Raw genomic sequence first — 19,230 nt, forward strand, 5'->3', positions numbered from 1 at the left:
CATCTGAGTAAAATTATTGTCCCTTGTTTCCAATAATGTCTTAGTGATCTCAATGCTTGTCATAGCTTGTGCAATGAATTCTTCCATGGCATCCACTATGCACATTCAGGGGTTGATAGAACTACTTCTGCATCCTTGTATGCCTAGTGTAAGATATCCACTTTAGGGCTCAACTGGTTCTTTAGTTCTTTCAAGGATTTCCGATGCTTAACCTATTCACAATCATAAACATCTAACTGATGTTGTAGAACATCAACTAATTTACCAAAGTGCAATGTTGAATCTTGTAATGGTACACAGTCATAACATATCTTCTCCATTTCCTTTTCTATCTCTTCTCACCTCTTCTTTAAATCAGAATAGAAAAATGAAATGTTAGAGGTATAGGCCAAAATCATTCCTCCAGTTTCAACAATACTTCTCAAAAGATCTTGGTTTATAGATAAAGCTATCTTCCCTTTATCAATATCTAACATAAGTTGCTCTCCCTTCTTCTTTCTATAGCTCTTCTTAGCTAAGGTTTGAGTTGCATCTTCAAGTGTTTTTAGTTGGTCATTAGCAGCAACAACCAAATGTCAAAGTTTGCCGATAGAGGTATTTACATTGCCAGTGTTAGTCTTAGGTAGAAGACTTGACAAAATGTGAACAATTTTTTGTATCATTTTGGCTTCTTTCCTCTGCTCTTTTACAATTTTCTTTTGAGCCTGAGATTCCATGACATAAGCAATCTCCATGAGTTCAGATGCACTCATATTATCTATAATTATCTGGCCTTTTAATTCTTATAGAGTCATCCTTATCCTCAGTTTGCTGCTTCACCTTTGCTTTTTCTTTTTTAACTATTTGCTCTATTGTTCTCTGTATTTTCTTCTTTTTGTCTTCATCCTTTTTCTTTTCATTTTCCTTCACTACAACCCCTTTTCCTTGATCTTTTACTACCTCTGTAGGTTTCACCTGTGTACTTGTAATAACTGGTGGTAGTTGAATATCAATTTTCTATTTTTTTTTGGTGGTGATGGAACAACCACACTAGGCTCATTAACTGGTGTATCAACTACTTTCTGTGTTTCAGAAATGACCGGTTGTAGTACAGATTCCTTATCTGGTTCAATGATATTACCAGTTGTATCAATGGTGTCCTGAATTTCATCAATATCATCAACAAAGAAAATAATCGGTGGGGAAGTTGTATCATCTTTATTTTTAACAACATCTGGTGCAATATTCTCTTCATCATTTAGCTCTGGTAGAGCTCTAGTCTTTGTTTGGGATTTCAATTTCTCATGCATATTGTGAATGTCTTTAGCAATCTTATGGGTACCATCTTCAAAAAATTGAATATTTCCAACCAATAACTTCAATCTTCTTGCCTTAAAATGAAATTGTCCTTTGAAATTATCAAGAAATGTTAACAATTCATCTCTAGATAAATCAAAAAATATTGAATGAAAATTTTGTCAATGATTTCTTGATCTTGGTCAATAGCAACTTTCCACATATTTACAAGAAGAGAATGCAAAGAAAAAAAAACATACTTTTCAATATCCCGACGTAACCAATTGAATTGACACAAATGATTGATTACCTCTTGAACAACTTGTTGTTTATGTCCATCATCAAAAGAATCAAAATACTCTTTCACATTATCAAACCTTTTCCTCCCTAATATCTTTAGAGTCCTCTCAAAATCAGTCATAGGATTGAATGATATAACATTAATAGGAGTACTTTTCTTTGATATTTCTGTTAGGACTCGGAGGCAACTGAGAAGGGGGGGGTGAATCAGTTGTCTATTAATTTTCACCCAAATATAACTTTATCAAACTTGATGCATAGTATTGGTAAACCAAACTTAATGTCGGTTGACAATTTAACAATTAATAACAATACTGATGAAACTTAATGCATGAAGCAGAAAGAGAAAAAACATCCACAACACATAACACAAATATTTGTATGTGGAAACCCTGTAAGAGGAAAAACCACGATGGGAAACCTTACCCATAATCAGATGATACTGTAGATAGTATGTGTGTACAAATGGGGTCTGCATATGCAGAAAGGCCAACTGCCTAGAGCTCACTACTCAATCACAAAATGAGAGTCATTCTGACTACAATAGGATGGTTAAATCCTAAATAATGTACTACTCAAAATTGCATCTTCATATGCTCGATTCAGTATCGGTTAAGCTTTGATTATTTCCTTCAAACCTTCCTTGAATCTTCAAATGATGTTTGCTTGAGTAGCTCTGCTAATATTCACATATACCAAATAAAAAGCTTATTATATTCTCCACACAATCTCACAAATAAGATCTTACATATATACCAAAACCTAAGACCAAATGTGTAGGTCGGCTCACTAAGAATATTACAATAAAATCAATTACAAATAAATCAATATGCGATGCATCATGTCATCTCAATGTATTTACAATAATAACCAATCAATAAATCATCTCCATAACATTTTGTGCTGATCTGGAATAGATAACGCATACCAGTCCATAACCTAGACCAATTTGCCAGTAATAACAAATATGCCAACTCGATTAGATCGATAATCAAATCACCAAAACCAAGTGTCCAAACCATGTCTTCGACATAACCAAGTAATCTCTAGATGATAACAGATCATCCTTAGTGTCAGTGAACAATATAACCTATCAGTGAACTAGATACCAGTGACTGTGCATAAGTCACTGAATATGCCGATGAACATAACCAAAGATCTCCACAAAGATAAGTGTTGATAAGTGTTGACAAGTGTTGACATCAATGACAAAACCAATGCAACATATCCATAATACCAACAATTTCTCCTACTGGTTTGGCTTTCTTACCAGTTGCTTTTGTCTTCTTAGGCTTCTCTTCAATGTCAATATCTTCAGAGTCTACTTGAAGAATGAGTTGCCTACTTATTTTCTTTGTTGCAGTCTTCTTCTTTTCATATACTTTGGGTGTTGGTTTCTTTTTGACTTGAACATTTCTTGCCACTCTATTACCAGTTGACACTGAAGGTGCTTTCTCAACTTTCTTCTTTTTCTCTTTAGCAGTACTTGGTTGAGCAGGTGCAATTTGCTCCTGGTAAGTTCTCAGTCTTCTCTTCTTTTTATCCACTAGAGATGCCAAAAGTTTGTTGGCATAACCAATTAACAAGTCATAGTTGACTTCATAACTCATTTCTTCCATTTCTTCTTGCCTGGGTTCAACGACTTCCATGAGACAAAAGTTAGTAGTAACTATGAAAAAAATGTCTTTCTGAAAGTGTTTCACCACTTCATCTTGTAGCCTCCATCTCATGCTCATATTCTTTTGGAACTCATTAAAATATATGTTCATGGAAATAGAGAATGTGTGCTTCACAACCTTAATGTTGTTCTTGATTTGAGTTGTAACCGGTGTGTCTTTTGACCATTGAATGTCACTGATTCCTGGTAAGAAATTCTGAAAGTAAAAGAATAGACCAATCAACAGTTGACCATATTTGAATTTCTGAGTATTGTCATTCTCGATTGAGTTTAAATTCAACATCGATTGGCTTCTGATTGCTTCACATAGGTCATAATTTGCATTTTCTTCTATCATTTTGTAAGTTGCATGCACATCAGTAGATGGCACATTGTTCATCCTACTGGAGTGAAACATTTGATAACCAATCACCATAGTTGCATATCTAATTGTCAGATCTTTAATGTTGTTGATCAAAATCACATGACCGTCAGTGGTGGTGTTAGTCAGTGCAATCACAACTTCTTTTGAGACTGGTCTCAATTTGGATACTTCACCGATTTGCTAAAAACTAGTCACTACATGAATTTATTCCTTTTTGATTGTGTGCAACCTGTCAAGATACATATTCTCTCCATGCACATGACTAAGAATTATCCTAATATTCTCTTTCTCAAAATCTTGAAGAAAGTATTTCGTATTATGAAAACCTTTTTCATAAACCCTAATGTACGCGGGTTTGATTTTTCCATTCTTAACACACAAGGATTTGAGTTGGGAATAGATAGATAGTGATCCTCGATCTTGAATTTTATAGTCAATATAGATAGATAAATCACCTTTGATTATAAAACCATCAAGAACTTGAGATAAAGAATTATATGATTCAATTTTGTCTGATTCTATAGAATCCATAGCTTCAGCAGTAATCATAAGTCTCTCTGCTTGTGCTGAAGATGACATCATTTTAGATTATCTTGGCTTGAGAGAGATTAACAAAAGAATACCTTATTCCCTTTGTGCTAGTAGGGTTTTTGGTTTCTCTCTCAAATGCACACCCATTTCTCCTTCTCTAATCTTTGAATTCAATTCATCTTTTGATTAGCAACACAAATCTGTTTGTAATCAGCTAACACTTTTTTTATTCGCTCTGCAGGTGCTCAAAAATTCTTCTTTGAATGCAATTAGGGTAAAAATAACTTGGTATAACTTACTTTTATAAAATTACCCACTACATTAATTGCATAACTGATAGGGTAACAAACCCTAATATACCACTTAACAAACTCACTTGTACTGATAGGTATATAATCCGTTGGTAATCCTTTAGAAAAATGATAGACAATGATATCAAGGATTCTCATAAAACAACTCAAAATGCAAAACTTTCTTACCATGCACTCTTCAAGGGGTTTGAAAGTAGATTTACCACTATGCTCCCCTTAGGCTGGTTCAGAAGCTTAGTTCACCAATGCAGGATTATCCACACTAGGTGAAGGGTTATGTTCTTTTGCAGTCTTATCCTCACTCTTCTTCCTTTAGATTCTATTCATATTTTCTCTGGTTTCCTCAACATCAACCTTCTTCTTACCTTTTAGATCTTTAGAATGGTTAACTGGTTTGTTCTTCCTAGTTCTACAAAACTTTTCCATGTGTCCTGGCTTGTGACAATGATAGTAGGCCATCCAAGATTCTCTCCATGGTCCTGCATTGCCTCTTCCAGTTCTCCTTCTACAGTTCATAGCCCCATGTCCATAATTATTGCACGTGGTGCAAATCACATTTGTTACCTTTTCCATTTCATATGGACTAAACCAGTTGACATAGGGTTTCTCCCAATTCATATTTCTCTAGTTTTCATAGGTACTTCTCCAGTCATTATTAGGTCTTGGATTCATGTGAGGTGTCAGATTGTTTTTCCATATCTGCACTCAACTGATCTATGTCCATACATGTTGCATGTGTAACAATGACCTTCAAATATTCTAGACACATATCTCGTATTAGTATTATATCATATGTTCTCATTAGGTCTCCTTCTACACACATTATCAGTATATCCAGGTTTGAGATAGTTAAAACAAACAGGTTTGAAAACCTTCTTACGGGTAAGCTTTTTATCCTTAGGAGTAGTATTACCTCCATGCATGTTTCTCTTGGTACCAGAAGATTCTCCTTTCTTAGATGTATTGAAACTAAGTCCAGATGTGTCACCTTTCATCCTCTGAGATTGGATCTACTCATCTAGCATAGAAGAACTCTTATTGAACTTTTCAAGGTTTCCACTAGCCTCAGTAAGTTCTTTGGTAAGATCCTCATTGTTCTTAGTCAGTCTCTCTCAGAGATATTGCCATTTAAAGATCTAACTATAAGGCTTCCTTCTCTTCCTTCTCCTCATGCCCATGTTCATGCAAGGCTGCATTTTCCTACATGATCTTAGAAATAACATGATCTCTCTCATTGATTAGATCTTCAGCTACCCTCCTTGCTTCAAGTTCTTGACTCATATGGATTGTTAGGGCTTCAAGTTCTCTTCTTAGATTAAGATTTTCACCATTAAATTTTTTCACTTCTTCAACTAATGCATCAATGTTGGCCTCATATGAAGAACTATTATCAGAGATCTCCAATAGTTGCTTAGTCAACTCTCTCCTTTCAGCTTGTGAAGCTTTAAATATGACCCTTAGGGTTTCAAGCTCTTCCTTGGTTGCATCAAGCTTTCTAGACATCTCTTTATAGCTCATATCTCCCATGATGACTTTATGGTTTCCTTCCAAGAAATTAGGCTTTAAGGAAGTTAGGCTCTCATACCAATTGGTAGGCTTATAAAGCACTCAAAGAGTTGGGGGGGTGAATCAATGATAGAAAAAATAATACCACTTCAAATACAGACCTGTAAAAATAGTTAATCAGTTTAGCTAAAACTATGTATACAATCCAAAATGATATTAAATAATACACAACAAGTAAAACATCCACCATAACACAAATGTTTATACGTGGAAAACCCAACTAGGAAAAACCATGGTGACATAAAAATCACAAGTTAACTATCTGCGGTAATAGGTAACTGATTGGTTAAGGTCTACTTGTAAGGAAGTAAAGTAGCGGAAACAACTTCCTACACTAACCTTGAGAGGAGGGTAATGCAAAACTTCTTCAGATCGTTACAACAGTTACAGAAAAATAGAAACAGATATAATAGTATTCATACCACAACACAGTGATTTACGTGGGGAAAACCCTTTTGGGAGAAAAATCCCACACTCCAAAAGCAGCTCAATATTTTATTCAGTAATCAAAAACAGATTACAACATACTTGCAGAGCAAGCTCTTCGTAGGAGTACCACTAATCAGAGATTCATAGGCAACTCAATAGCCATAAGACTCTTACACACAACCTCTATCTCACACACCTCATAAATAGGAGATACAATACAGGAAACCGTCAAACGGTATTACAAAACCATGGGCTAAAACCACCCAATAAGGTGTAGCCGACCTTATCTCCCTTCTACATGCCCTATGACATGTTAAAGCACACATCAACACATGTCGCTCCCTTTTACAGCTCATTTATGTATCCGATACAAATTATTTTTCCTATTTCAGGAGTACAAACTTCCGGAGGCCATAACTTGAGAACCGGGTGTCCGATTGACGAACCGTTTGAAGTGCCGGAAAGCTCGCGAAGTGCTCTATCACCTCGTAACCTGCTGCACCGGTTACAGCCACTTTTTAGGGCATTTCAGAGCCTCTAAATCCCCCAAAATTAAGTTTAAACATTTTATCGCACCCCTCCAAGACGAAAACTTTAATATCTTCAAAACTAGCCGTGACCTTGCGACGCAACTTTACCGGAATGCTTATCTAGCCAACCAGAAGCTTCAGGGAGAGTTTTGCACCATTTCATGCTCAAATGAAAACTTACTATAAATAGTAACCTCGCATAAATGCAAGGTTGAGACACCATTTTTCCCAACACTACTAAGTGCTCTGCTAGGAGCAAATCTTGTTAAAGATCACAATGCTCTGTTAGGAGTTGAACCTTGTTAAAAGTAGAACCCTTTTAGGAGTAACCTTGATAGAGGATTTCAAAGCCCAAAATAATGGAACACCTGGTTAGAGGATTTATACAAAAATCTATTTAGAGCTTACCTAGTTAGGATATTTGACTGTTGTAGTGATTAGAAAACAACATGTAGAGATGATCTAATAATAGCACATCTTGTTGGTATAGATCCTCTTCAGCTCACTCAATATTGCATCACCGACATACTTTGTAATTCACAACAACTTGAACTTACAACATCAATTGTATCTCACATCATATAAAATAGTTCATCACAATGTCAATTTATAGACATTAGATTTCATGTCAGCTCAGGAACTCCATCACAATTTCCTAGGTGCAGTGTATCTGGACAATCTTACATAATGCATCATAGATTACCGCCAAATCTGTCAGTTGGGGATAAATCATCACAACTAGTGATAACTCATCACATAATCAGTGAAACAAGTTGGAACACTCATTCTAGTTAAGAGTTAACCTCTTGAAACACATAGACCAATTGTCCTCCATTCGCTTCCTTGATGATCTCCACAATATCTCCAAAACTGGTTTTAATGACAATGACCAAAACTAATGTCATTGCTACATATACTATTTATCTACACATACCGGTCAAACAACTTCAAACTGGTTGGACTCCACTATAAAAATTATACCGGTTTGCAAACTTAAGACTTAGGAATAGTATTGGTTTGTCACAACTAAGATGACCATTACAATGTAAACCTATGTGTGTGTTTATGTTCCATAAATGACAACACATAAAGTCATCCTTTACAAAAATCATCATCAAAAGAACATATAAAAGGTTCAATACCTTCCAAATAAGTCTCATTGACTTACATAAAGAGTGGAAAATAATCTAGATTACATGAATTGAAGAAATAGCATCTCTAAATTCCTGATAATAGTTCTGGTTAGGCTCATATAGTCTGCAACACATCAATGTCTTCTCAAACACTTCACCAAATGATAGGTTCACTATATCTTGCATAAAATAACTTCTCTAATAATGCAGACACAACCACACCTCACCAAATTACATGAATAATTCATCTATATATATATATCGGTCATCAACCTTAGCAACAAGGTCGGCTGAACTCAAAAAAAATAATATCAAGAATCTCAACACCTAATACAAAGATAAACCATTGGACCAATATTATAACATAAATGGCATAACATGGACCCAAATCAAATGCTCAAACATGCTACACCACCGAAAATATCTCCAAGAACAACCACAAAATGTTACACCACCAAATAGGTCTCATATAGCATGAACAACATCACCAGATAAGGAAAACACCAAAACTATACAAAAAGATTAATGTAGATCATCAAACCAAATAGGAGATGATTAGGAAACACTAGCAAACACATTGGAATCAACCGCAATAGCTACACCAACACCACTTATCAAATCTTCATCAATCAACATCTGAAACTTAGGAAAACATGAACATCAATAACTACCACGTAGAAAGATAACTTGCAAGGCTCCAAATCACTATCCATTTGAAATGAAGATACTCATGAACTTCTAGAACAATATCCCAAAACTGTATCAAAAGATCTAATAACACTAGAATATACCAAAGGATATACTAAACTCTATAAAGCACTAATCGAAATACCAAACCATAAACTGGATAATTTAATATGATCAATAAATCTACCAAATAGCATAAAACCAATCAAGAATGATACAAGAGCACTAGAAATACTCCAATACATAATCACCAACACAATAAACCAATCTACAATCACTGGATCAACAAAAACACAAGAATATGTTGACATCAGTGACAACAACATATCCTAGTAGCACCGATATACAACAATCATTTAGTAGGAGAGAAGTGTCGAGAAGTAAGTGAATATTGTTATGTGCTTAACCAAAACTATAACCAAGTATTGAGGATGCTATTTCTTAGTTCATGATTTTCCAAATATGATTTAAATTTTAATGTAATGTAGTGAGCCTTCCCAAGGGTTGTAGCCCTCCTTGTTATTTGTTTTGAGTAGTGATCTCTAAGTAGTGTTCCTAATTGCATGTGCATTTCCTATTGCAATATTTCATATACTTGTAAAAAGGTATCATCATATTGTGGGTAGGTTCCCACTGTGGGTTTTCCCTTGACCGAGTTTTCCATGTCAAAAGACTTGGTGTTATGTATGTTCACGTTGTGTTGATGATTCATTCTTTCATTGTTAATTATCAGATTTGAATTTCAATTTGGTTGCTACAAGTTTTGGTGAGAACCGATTCACCCCCCCTCTCAGATGTCTACCCTATTTTCATCAATAGGTATCAGAGCATGTTCCTTCAGAGAATTTTAACAACTTGAGGTGATTTAGGATGGTGAACTTTAAGAAGGATGTCTGAGATTTGATGGAACTAATCACTCTCCTTGGAAGAGCTAGATGGAGTGTCACTTGAGATGCATTGGTGAATCTTACTGGATAGTTACTAAAGATAAAATATACTATTCCTATAAATGGTCCTACAAATATGGATGAGATAAAGGAAGTTGAATATATTAACAAGGCTAAGGAAACTTTGTTGAGTGCTCTGACAAATTCAAAAATGACAAATGTTATGGAGTTACAGACTGCTCATGAGATCTAGAAGAAGTTGGAAACCTTGTATGAAGGAGATAATTATGTGAATATTTCCATGTTACGGAGTCTTAAGGGTAAATATGAGAACTTAAAGATGAGAAAAGATGAGAATATCACTTCTTTCATGTAGAAATTGAATGAGCCTATGTACAATATGAGATGTGTCGGTGGGACATTCGAAGAATTAGAGATTGTTGCTAAAGTGCTTAGATCCTTACCTCCATCTTACAAACACAAAGTTTATCTTATTCAGGAGATCCAGACTGTGACTAATGTAACAAGAGACATGTTGATTGGTAAGATTTCAACCTTTGAGTTAGTGAGTTTGGTGAATCCCTTCCTAAGGTAGAATCTACATTCAAAGCCACTGTTTCTGAAAAGGATAAGCAAAGATATTATTCGGGTGAAATTTCTTAAAGGAGGATATCCAGCTATGAGAAAGAGATGAAGGAACTTGAAGAAGAAGAGAAAGAGCTTGATGAGCTTTAAGCACTTATTTCTAGAAGATTACTCAAAGCAACTAGTAAGTATGAAGGAAATTTTCCTCTTATATGTTTTTCATGTAATAAGATAGGACATTAAGCTTCAAGGTGTTCAAAAAGAGTTCCTAGGAAGAAATACAAGCCTAAATTTCATAAGAGATATTATTATGCTACTAATGAGGGTGTGACAGATGATGAATCTGATAAAAAGAATTCAAGTGATAATGAATGGGTGTTTATTGTTATCAAGGAAGATGATCCAAACCCTACTAATCCTATTAGTTGCATGAATGTGGAAAAAGCTTTGATTGCACAAGTTGAAGAGAAAGATGAATGGGTGATTAATAGCGGATTCTCTCACCATATGACAGGTGATAAGAGCAATTTTGTGAGCCTAGAAAAGTATGATGATGGTGTTGTTAGATTTGGTAATGTCAAAGTTGGTATAATCGTAGAGTATCCATTTCTTTTGATGTTCAACACAATATTGATGATGTCTTGTATGTAGAAGGACTAAAGCATAATAGCTTGAGTGTTGGATAGATGATTGACAAGAGATCTGATCTTGAATTCAAGAATGGCAAGTGTAGAATCTTGGGTAGTACCAGTCTTGAAATTGCAAATTAGGTACAAAGACAAAAGGTTATATCTTTTTATTTGAATAGTGTTGGTAAAAGATGTTTGATTTCTCAAATTGATGAATGTTGGTTATGGCATAGAAGGATGTCTCATGTGAATTTTGATAGCATGGTCAAGATAAGTTCTACTTAAGCAGTGAGAGATCTTCCTAAGTTGATGAAACCTACTAACTCTAAATGCAAAGATTGTCAATTAGGGAAGCAAACTAGTGTTCTTTCAAGAGTAAAAAGAATATTTCTAATGGATTACTAGATCTTGTGCATACTAATTTATGTGGTACATCTAAAGTCAGAAGCTTGCAAGGAGAGATATTACATGTTTCTTATTGATGACTATTCTAGGATGATGTAGGTTACTTTCTTGAGGGAGAAGTCTGAAGCCTTAGAGAAATTCAAGATCTTCAAGGATATGGTTGAGATAGAGACGGGTTTGAAGTTGAAGTGTATGAGATCTAATAGAGGTGATGAATTCACTTCCAGTGAGTTCAACACATTTTGTGAAGAGCATGGGATAAAGTGATAGTTATCTACTCTGAGAACCCCTCAACAAAGTCGAGTGGCGGAAAGGAAGAATAAAATAATTCAAGAAGCTTCTAGGACAATGATGATTGAAGTAAATGCTATGCATGTCTATTGGAGAGAAGTTGTGATTACTATTGTTTACACTCTTAATCGGGTACATATCAAAAGTGATACTGGTAAGACTCCTTATGAATTATTGTTTGGTCATACTCCTACTATTAGATATTTCAGAATTTTTGGAAGTAAGTGCTATATCAAAAGAGATGAAGATTTAGAGAATTTTGATGCTAGATGTGATGAAGGAATACTTATTGGTTATCTTACTAAGAGAAAAGCCTATTGGTGTTACAATAAGAGATTGAGAAAGATAGTTGAGAGTGCAAATATCAAGGTTGATGAAGGTAATTTGTATCAATCTAGACCTTGTGGATATGATTTAGATGATTAGAATATTAGTTCAAGAAATAGGAAGCAAACTTAGAATCATAATCAAGTTCAGATAGTTTCAGTGTATCAAGTGCCTCAAGGTGATGTAACTACTGCAAATGTAAAAGAAAGAACATAAGAGTCTAAAGCTCAAGAAAATCCTAAAACTCCCAGGTATGTAAGATTGAATCATTCAGAAAATCAAATTGTAGGAGATAAAAATAAAGGTGTTTAAACTAGGAGAAGAATTGCAAAGGATCAGGTTGAGTATTGTTTGATTTCTAAGATTGAACCTAAGGATGTAAATGTTGCATGTAAAGATGAACATTGGGTAAAAGCTATGGAAGAAGAATTGAATCAGATTGAGAAGAAAAATACATGGGATCTTATTCCCAGACCTAATGTAATTGGAAAAAAATGGGTCTTTTGGAACAAATTGATTGAGAAAGGTGAAGTTGTTAGGAATAAGGAAAGACTTGTTTGTAAAGTTTATTCTCAGATGGAAGGAATTGATTTTGAGGATACTTTTTCTCTGATGGCAAGAATTGAAGTTGTAATATTATTTCTTGCTTATGCTTCTTACAAAGATTTTAAAGTCTATCAGATGGATGTCAAGTCAACTTTCCTAAATGGTGAGTTGGAAGAAGAGGTGTACATTGAGAAACGAATGGATTTCAATTGACTGATCAATTTGATATGGTTTTTTGGTTGAGGAAAGCATTGTATGGATTAAAACAATCCCCCAGAGCATGGTAATGCTCGATTGGATAAGTATCTGTTGAAGCTAGGATTCAACAAAGGTACTACTGATAGTAATCTATATTTCAAGATTGATCATGATAATATCTTGATTGTTGAAGTTTTTGTTGATGACATTATTTTTGGAGGGAATGATAGTTTGTGCAGAATTTTTGCAAATGAAACATAGAATGAATTTGAGATGTCTATGATTGGTGAGATGAAATTCTTTTTGGGATTGCAAATTACATAGTCAAAAAAAGGAATTTTCATATCTCAGTACAAATATGTGAAAGAATTGTTGAAGAATATTGGATTAGATGATTGAAATCCAGTTGGTACTCCTATGGTGACTGGATGTATGTTGACTAAGGATAATGATTCTATTAGAGTAAATAATTTATATATTAATTATTCACTTAATTGAATGAATTCACTAAATAATAGATGCCTTAGTAATTAATTATTGGCATTTATTAGTTAGTTAATTAATTAATTATGAATAATTAATTAATATTTATCTCCATGCATAATGAAAAATAGGAAAAGCAAACTATGTTTATATTTTCAAGAGTTTCATGCATTAATTAGTTTATTATGTTATTTGTGCATACATGACTAATTCATGCAATGTGTTTCAAACTCTTAGTTTATCTTGTAGACTCCACCATTTAGGGTTCCTATCTTTAGAGTTAGATTTCTTTATAAGGATTTCATATCCTTCATTGTAATCAAGCAATTTCAAAGCAATAATAAATACAAGAAATTCAATTATTATTTATCTTCAATTATTTGGTTATTCAATTTTCTCTTAATTTGTGACGGGTATTCTTGCAAAAGATAACTGGGCTTGTAGGACTCACATTTCATGAATTCTAACATATTCCCCTAAAAAAAATTAGACCAGATACAGATTAATGATTGGTGGATTACTCTATTTGACTCTGAGTAGACTTGATATCATGAATAATGTTTGTCCCGTTGCTAGATTTCAAGCTGATCCTAAGGAATCTCATGTTGTAGATATGAAAACAATATTTAGATATTTGAAAGAAATTATTGATTTTGGCTTATGTTATCCTAAAGATGATGATTTTACTTTGAGTTCTTTTATTTATGTTGATTGGGAAGATGATGTTGATGACCAGAAGAGTACTAGTGGTGGTGCATTTTTCTTAGGAAAGAGATTAGTTTCATGGTTGAGTAAGAAGCAGAATTCCATTTCCTTATCTACTACAAAGGCAAAATATATTGTTTTTGCTAACAATTGTACTCAAGTGATATGGATTTTTTGAGAGAGAAGGTAAATGAGAAAGAAACTAGAATGGAATATGTATCGACAAAGGAAAAGATTGCATTTTTCTTAGGAAAGAGATTAGTTTCATGGTTGAGTAAGAAGCAGAATTCCATTTCCTTATCTACTACAAAGGCAAAATATATTGTTTTTGCTAACAATTGTACTCAAGTGATATGGATGAAGCAAATGTTGGAGGATATCACAATAGTGTATGATGAGCCTATTGCTATCTATTATTACAATTTGAGTGCTAATAATAGTTATAAGAATCTAGTGTTGCATTCAAAGACTAAGTATATATCTACCAAGTTTCATTTTTTGAGAGAGAAGGTAAATGAGAAAGAAACCAGAATGGAATATGTATCGACAAAGGAAAAGATTGCAGATATCTTCACGAAGCCCTTTCCTAAGGATACTTTTGAGTATCTTGGAGAGAAGTTAGGGGTGATTTCCCCTCCTAATCAGAACTAAGGTGCATCGGTATGCATCAATCCAGTGCATTTCATAGTCATATCTTGTAATCCAGATTGATGAGGTGGCTGCTACTCAGGGGGAGTAGTTAAATGTTCAGATTTGTGATTTTAATGGTTTGTTTGCAAATATATGTCTTTTCCATTTATGTCAAAAGAAGGAGAGATTCATGTATGAAACTGTAATATTTTATGCAAGGTCAAAGAGGGAGTTGCTGAGTCTCTCTTTGAGATTTTGGGGAGAGAGCCTTTTCTTTATCATTGATTGTTTTTCACATCATATGTTGCCATCAATGCTAAAGGGGGGAATTGTTGGATATTGTTGAATGAGTGCTGCAAATATGTGCTTGTGAGGTATTTGAGAATTGGTTGAGAGATGTGTTGTCATTGATATCAAAATATTTATGTGTCTGGTGCAGTGATACACTAGTGCTTAGTTAGTTGATTTTCTCAGTTTGTTGATAATTAGTGGTTGTGGATTAAAGATTTTCTAGAGATATTTTTGTAATTGATTCATTCAATTTACAGGGGTTTGCATGATGATTTGAGCGAGTTATGAGTATTTGTGTGTGGTCAGTTTTTTAGTTGTTTAGTGATGTCAGAGTGTCAGTATTTTGATATGCACTGCTCCACATTATAATATCTTGATCCATAGATCTAGAGATATGTTTGGGATGTTGATGTGTGTCCCTAGTTCAAGTGGTTCATGATTTGGAGGTCCACAAATGAATCTTTCAGGTTGATAGTCAACTTTGTTGATGTTCTTGAGGTCCAGTATGATGAAAATGATGATTCTAGTAATTTGAGCTGGTGTGGATGTTTTTTTTGTAATTCATGGTGCTTGTGGATGTTTCTATATCATGTGTCACTTTTGTTGGTGGTTCGCATTGATCAGTGAGCACATTATTGATGGTTTTCCTCGGTATATTGGTGGTCTTCATGTTCTTGGCTAACATGATGATTGTAGTGTGTTGTGGATGTTTGAGACATAATTCTTGGAGGTGTTTCATGTTCAAGGTGGTGATTTAGGTGCATGCTATGTGTTAGCCGACATTGTTTTAGTTCACAAATGATATTGTGTCATGTATGGTTATATCTTATAATTAGGTGATGTGTGTTGAGACGACCTTGATCATATTGATCTAGGGTTGTTGTTGTGTATAAATAAATATAATAATCATGTGTGAGGTATCAAGTAGTGTGCAAATAATGTATTAATCATTTGGTTGTCGAGCAGAAGTGTGGAGAAGTAAGTGAAGATTGTTATGTGCTTAATCAAAACTATATCCAAGTATTGAGGATGTAATTTCTCCGTTCACAATTTTTCAGATGTGATCTGAATTTATCTATAAGGATGTGAGCCTTCCCAAGGGTTGTAGCCCTCCTTGTTTTTTTGTTTTGAGCAGTGAGCTCTAGGAAATGTGTCAGAATGCATGTGCATTCCCCATTGTAATATTTCATATACTTCTAACAGAGTATCATCATATTATGCGTAGGTTCCCACCGTGGTTTTCCCTTGACCGGGTTTTCCACGTCAAAAATGTCGGTGTTATGTGTGTTCAAGTTGTGTTGGTGATTCATTCTTTCATTTTTAATTATCACATCTAAGTTTGAAGTAGGTTGTTGCAAGTTTTGGTGACAACTGATTCACACCCCTCTCATTTGTCTACCCTATTTTCATCACATCTTTCATACATGCAACTTGAAAAATAAATTGAATTTCTAACATAGTCTGACAAAAGATCTAGGTTCATACTCAAATTAGGGGATCCTTTTGAGGCCCCAAAATGGGCCCTTTTTGAGACGACCATGGCATTAGGTACCCTGGTCTTGGACGTTAGGGTCTCAGGATCTTGAGGAGGAAAGTGTAGATAGTGAAAATATTGAGTTTTATGACTGGTGTGAGTAGAATCAGAGCTTCAATTGGGCCTTAAAGGAAAAACACCAAAGTGGGTCCTAAGTTAGGACAAAATTGTAGGTGCATAAAATTTAGGACACTATAGATAATACAAGCATTGGCCTCTCTTCTTGGTGGAGTTTTTTCCAAAAAGGGAATCTCCATGTGAATCTTGTATTGTGAAATTTTCTTCTTCTATTGTTAATTTATACTATATTATTATTCCTATATTATGGTGAAGTAATGTTCATTTTCATGATTTTTAATGTTCATCTAAGCTAGTTTTAATAAGCATGTTAAAGTGATTTTTTTGGCATAACAAGATAGACATCGACATGGTTTAATGTATTAAGTTAACTTAATTTTTAAAATTTTCATAATGTTGGTGTAATCATTTATTTATGCTGGATATAATTATACTTTACTTAAGTTTACTTAGGTACATGAATAACATAGTTGTTTGCATATGAGACACCAGAGACATGTGCATACATTGGGAGTGTGTATGTAGGAGAATTTCCACCTTTTATGGTGTGATCTTGTTGTTACTTTATCATATCCACTTATTGTGGGATGATAATTCCACCTTCAATGGGTGATCCACCTCATGTGGTTCATATTTTACTATTTATGCTACCTACCCTTGCATCTCATTTAGGAACATGTCATTATTGTGTGCTCTCTTGTCTCTCAACCTTGTCTTTATAAGAAGTCTCATCATACATTGTATGTGATTCTTATGATCCAAATGATCTCTTTTGCATCTTGATGAGAATACAGTTTATTCTTGTCATATTTTATCTCTCTTATTATTGTGCTATCTATTGGTCTCTTTTATCTTGTTTTCTTCAAGCATAATCTGACATGGTATTAGAGAAGTTGGAGCACCATTGCATATCCTTTGGAGAGATTTAATTGCATCTTTGAAGGAGGTAAAGAGGCATATTTGAGGAGAAACATATTATAGAGGTGTCCTAGACCAATTCTGAGCTCACCATTGCATCCAGTAGATTGTTTCCATGGATTTTGAGTATAAATTTGCCTATATTTGGTGAAAAGTGATTTTTAGGCATTAGAGGAAAATTTTGCCCAATTTGGGTGTATGGTACAGATTTTGTAAAACAAAATAATAAAAAAAAAAAATTTGATTGTTTGTGAATTTTATTAAATTTTTATAATTTAAATTTTGTATTTTTTTTATTTTGTATATTGTAAAGTATTATTATTAATAAAAAGGGAAAAAAATATTATTATTTGGGGGGGTATATCATCCCACCCCCATACTATCAGCGAGATTTGTTCATTGTGCAGGGGTTGTACTCATCTTTCTGGCCACCTATGTACTCATCCCCACCCGGGCTTTCTCTCTTTGCAGCACCTCTTGTTGAATGTTCATTGACTTTTGTCCTCGGCTCCCTTCGCTGGCGGTAGCTATCTCCTCCCGGCCACTAACAACAGTCTCCTCCTGGCCATCGCTGATAGTTTGTATCTTGCCATTGTTCATTTCATGTTGCTTGCATGGGCACTATTGACTACCAACATTATTTTTTCTATCACCATTCCTCATACCAGGCTCCTCCATTGTTCGGCCAACAATGGTCTACTTCATCATCTATTCCTCCCATCATGGCCCCCATCGTAATTGGTGGTGTCCTTCTTTGTGCCACCTTCCCGCCACACATCTCACACAATGATAGCCTCCATGCCACATGATGCATGCTCATTATCCCACATGGGTGACTGAGACCCTCCCATACTTTCCACTGATGCCACCCAATAGTACTTTACATTTCCACACAGTGATCTCTGTACCCCTGAGAGGACACCTGGAAAAATGTCATTCAGCCATGTTTTGCATAGTCAACAACACCTGTTTCCATATGGTATACTCTCATTCATCTTTACCATCCACATGGATTGACATGTGAACGTATATATCTACTCAGTCAACATGACACAAGCAACATACGTAATCCCACTTGGTCGCTACATCATCTGTATGGTCAGCATCACACAAGAACCACATCATCTGGCCATACCAACTACGTTATCTTGTCATACCACCACATGATAGTCCACATTAGTGTGCAGTACAATCCCATACTATATGAATCCAGTCTGAAGGTGGCATGTCATCAAGTCCACATCATACAAATGCCAACCAAGCAAAGGGTTAAGTTTTGGCAATGGCCATATGGTGTTCAAATTTAATCCCATACTTTGATGACATCATCATTTTAAAAACATTAATTAGCCCCTCTCATTGAGCTTTTTGATTTTGCAGTTCGACTTCAAGAGCTCATAAATTGCTCATTTTTGCTCCCTTTTTAGCATAATTTTTTTTATTTGGGATAAATTTTCATGTACTTTCATGTGATGGTGTTGTTTTCTGATTTTGGTGACATACTTTTCAAAAAATTCAGTTTTGGGTGACTATACCTATCTAATCCCCATTTCTACAACTTCTAGGACTTCGTTCGGGCTCATACAAACTCCTTTTCAGGTGTCGTTCTTTTTGAAAGTGCATTTTTTTCATCTACCTTTATGTTACTACTTATCAAATTCCCATTAGTTTTATATACAAAGTCATTCTATATACTCTAGTCGGTTACCCCTACTAAAATATTTAGTTAGTATGAACAGCCTAGTCGGTTACATAAGGAAAACAGTCACAAAGCCCACCATACACTCAGCTATCTACCGATTGTTATTTCATGTCTACCGAGTAGTAAAGATAATACACCGAATTGATATACACCGAGTGAAACATGTTACCAGATTCATTGAACCTGGACACACATATGAAAACGTGTTACAAGATCG

At 34.7% G+C, this 19,230-nt stretch overlaps 1 protein-coding gene across 1 annotated transcript; it reads right to left on the reverse strand.

Annotated features, from left to right (window-relative positions):
- Positions 1 to 753: 753 nt before the first annotated feature.
- Positions 754 to 17,911, reverse strand: LOC131865868 (uncharacterized). The gene is made up of 4 exons (XM_059215414.1): positions 17,752 to 17,911; positions 2,846 to 3,121; positions 1,026 to 1,324; positions 754 to 954 (listed from the first exon to the last, which is right to left on the reverse strand). Exons 1-4 carry the CDS (start codon positions 17,909 to 17,911, stop codon positions 754 to 756), a joined length of 936 nt encoding a protein of 311 aa, XP_059071397.1.
- Between the last annotated feature and the right edge of the window lie 1,319 nt (positions 17,912 to 19,230).

The sequence above is a fragment of the Cryptomeria japonica genome, chromosome 2, assembly GCF_030272615.1.
Source record: "Cryptomeria japonica chromosome 2, Sugi_1.0, whole genome shotgun sequence".
NCBI lineage: Eukaryota > Viridiplantae > Streptophyta > Pinopsida > Cupressales > Cupressaceae > Cryptomeria > Cryptomeria japonica.

What these genes read in the sequence shown, in the direction of transcription:
- LOC131865868 (XM_059215414.1), bottom strand. Translation starts at nt 17,911, where the DNA reads ATGAACAATGGCAAGATACAAACTATCAGCGATGGCCAGGAGGAGACT. An exon ending in TAAGAAGACAAAAGCAACTG is followed by an intron (nt 1,325 to 2,845) that starts GTAAGAAAGCCA and finishes AATTTTTTGAAG; the next exon opens with ATGGTACCCATAAGATTGCT. An exon ending in CAGTTAATGAGCCTAGTGTG is followed by an intron (nt 955 to 1,025) that starts GTTGTTCCATCA and finishes ACAAGTACACAG; the next exon opens with GTGAAACCTACAGAGGTAGT.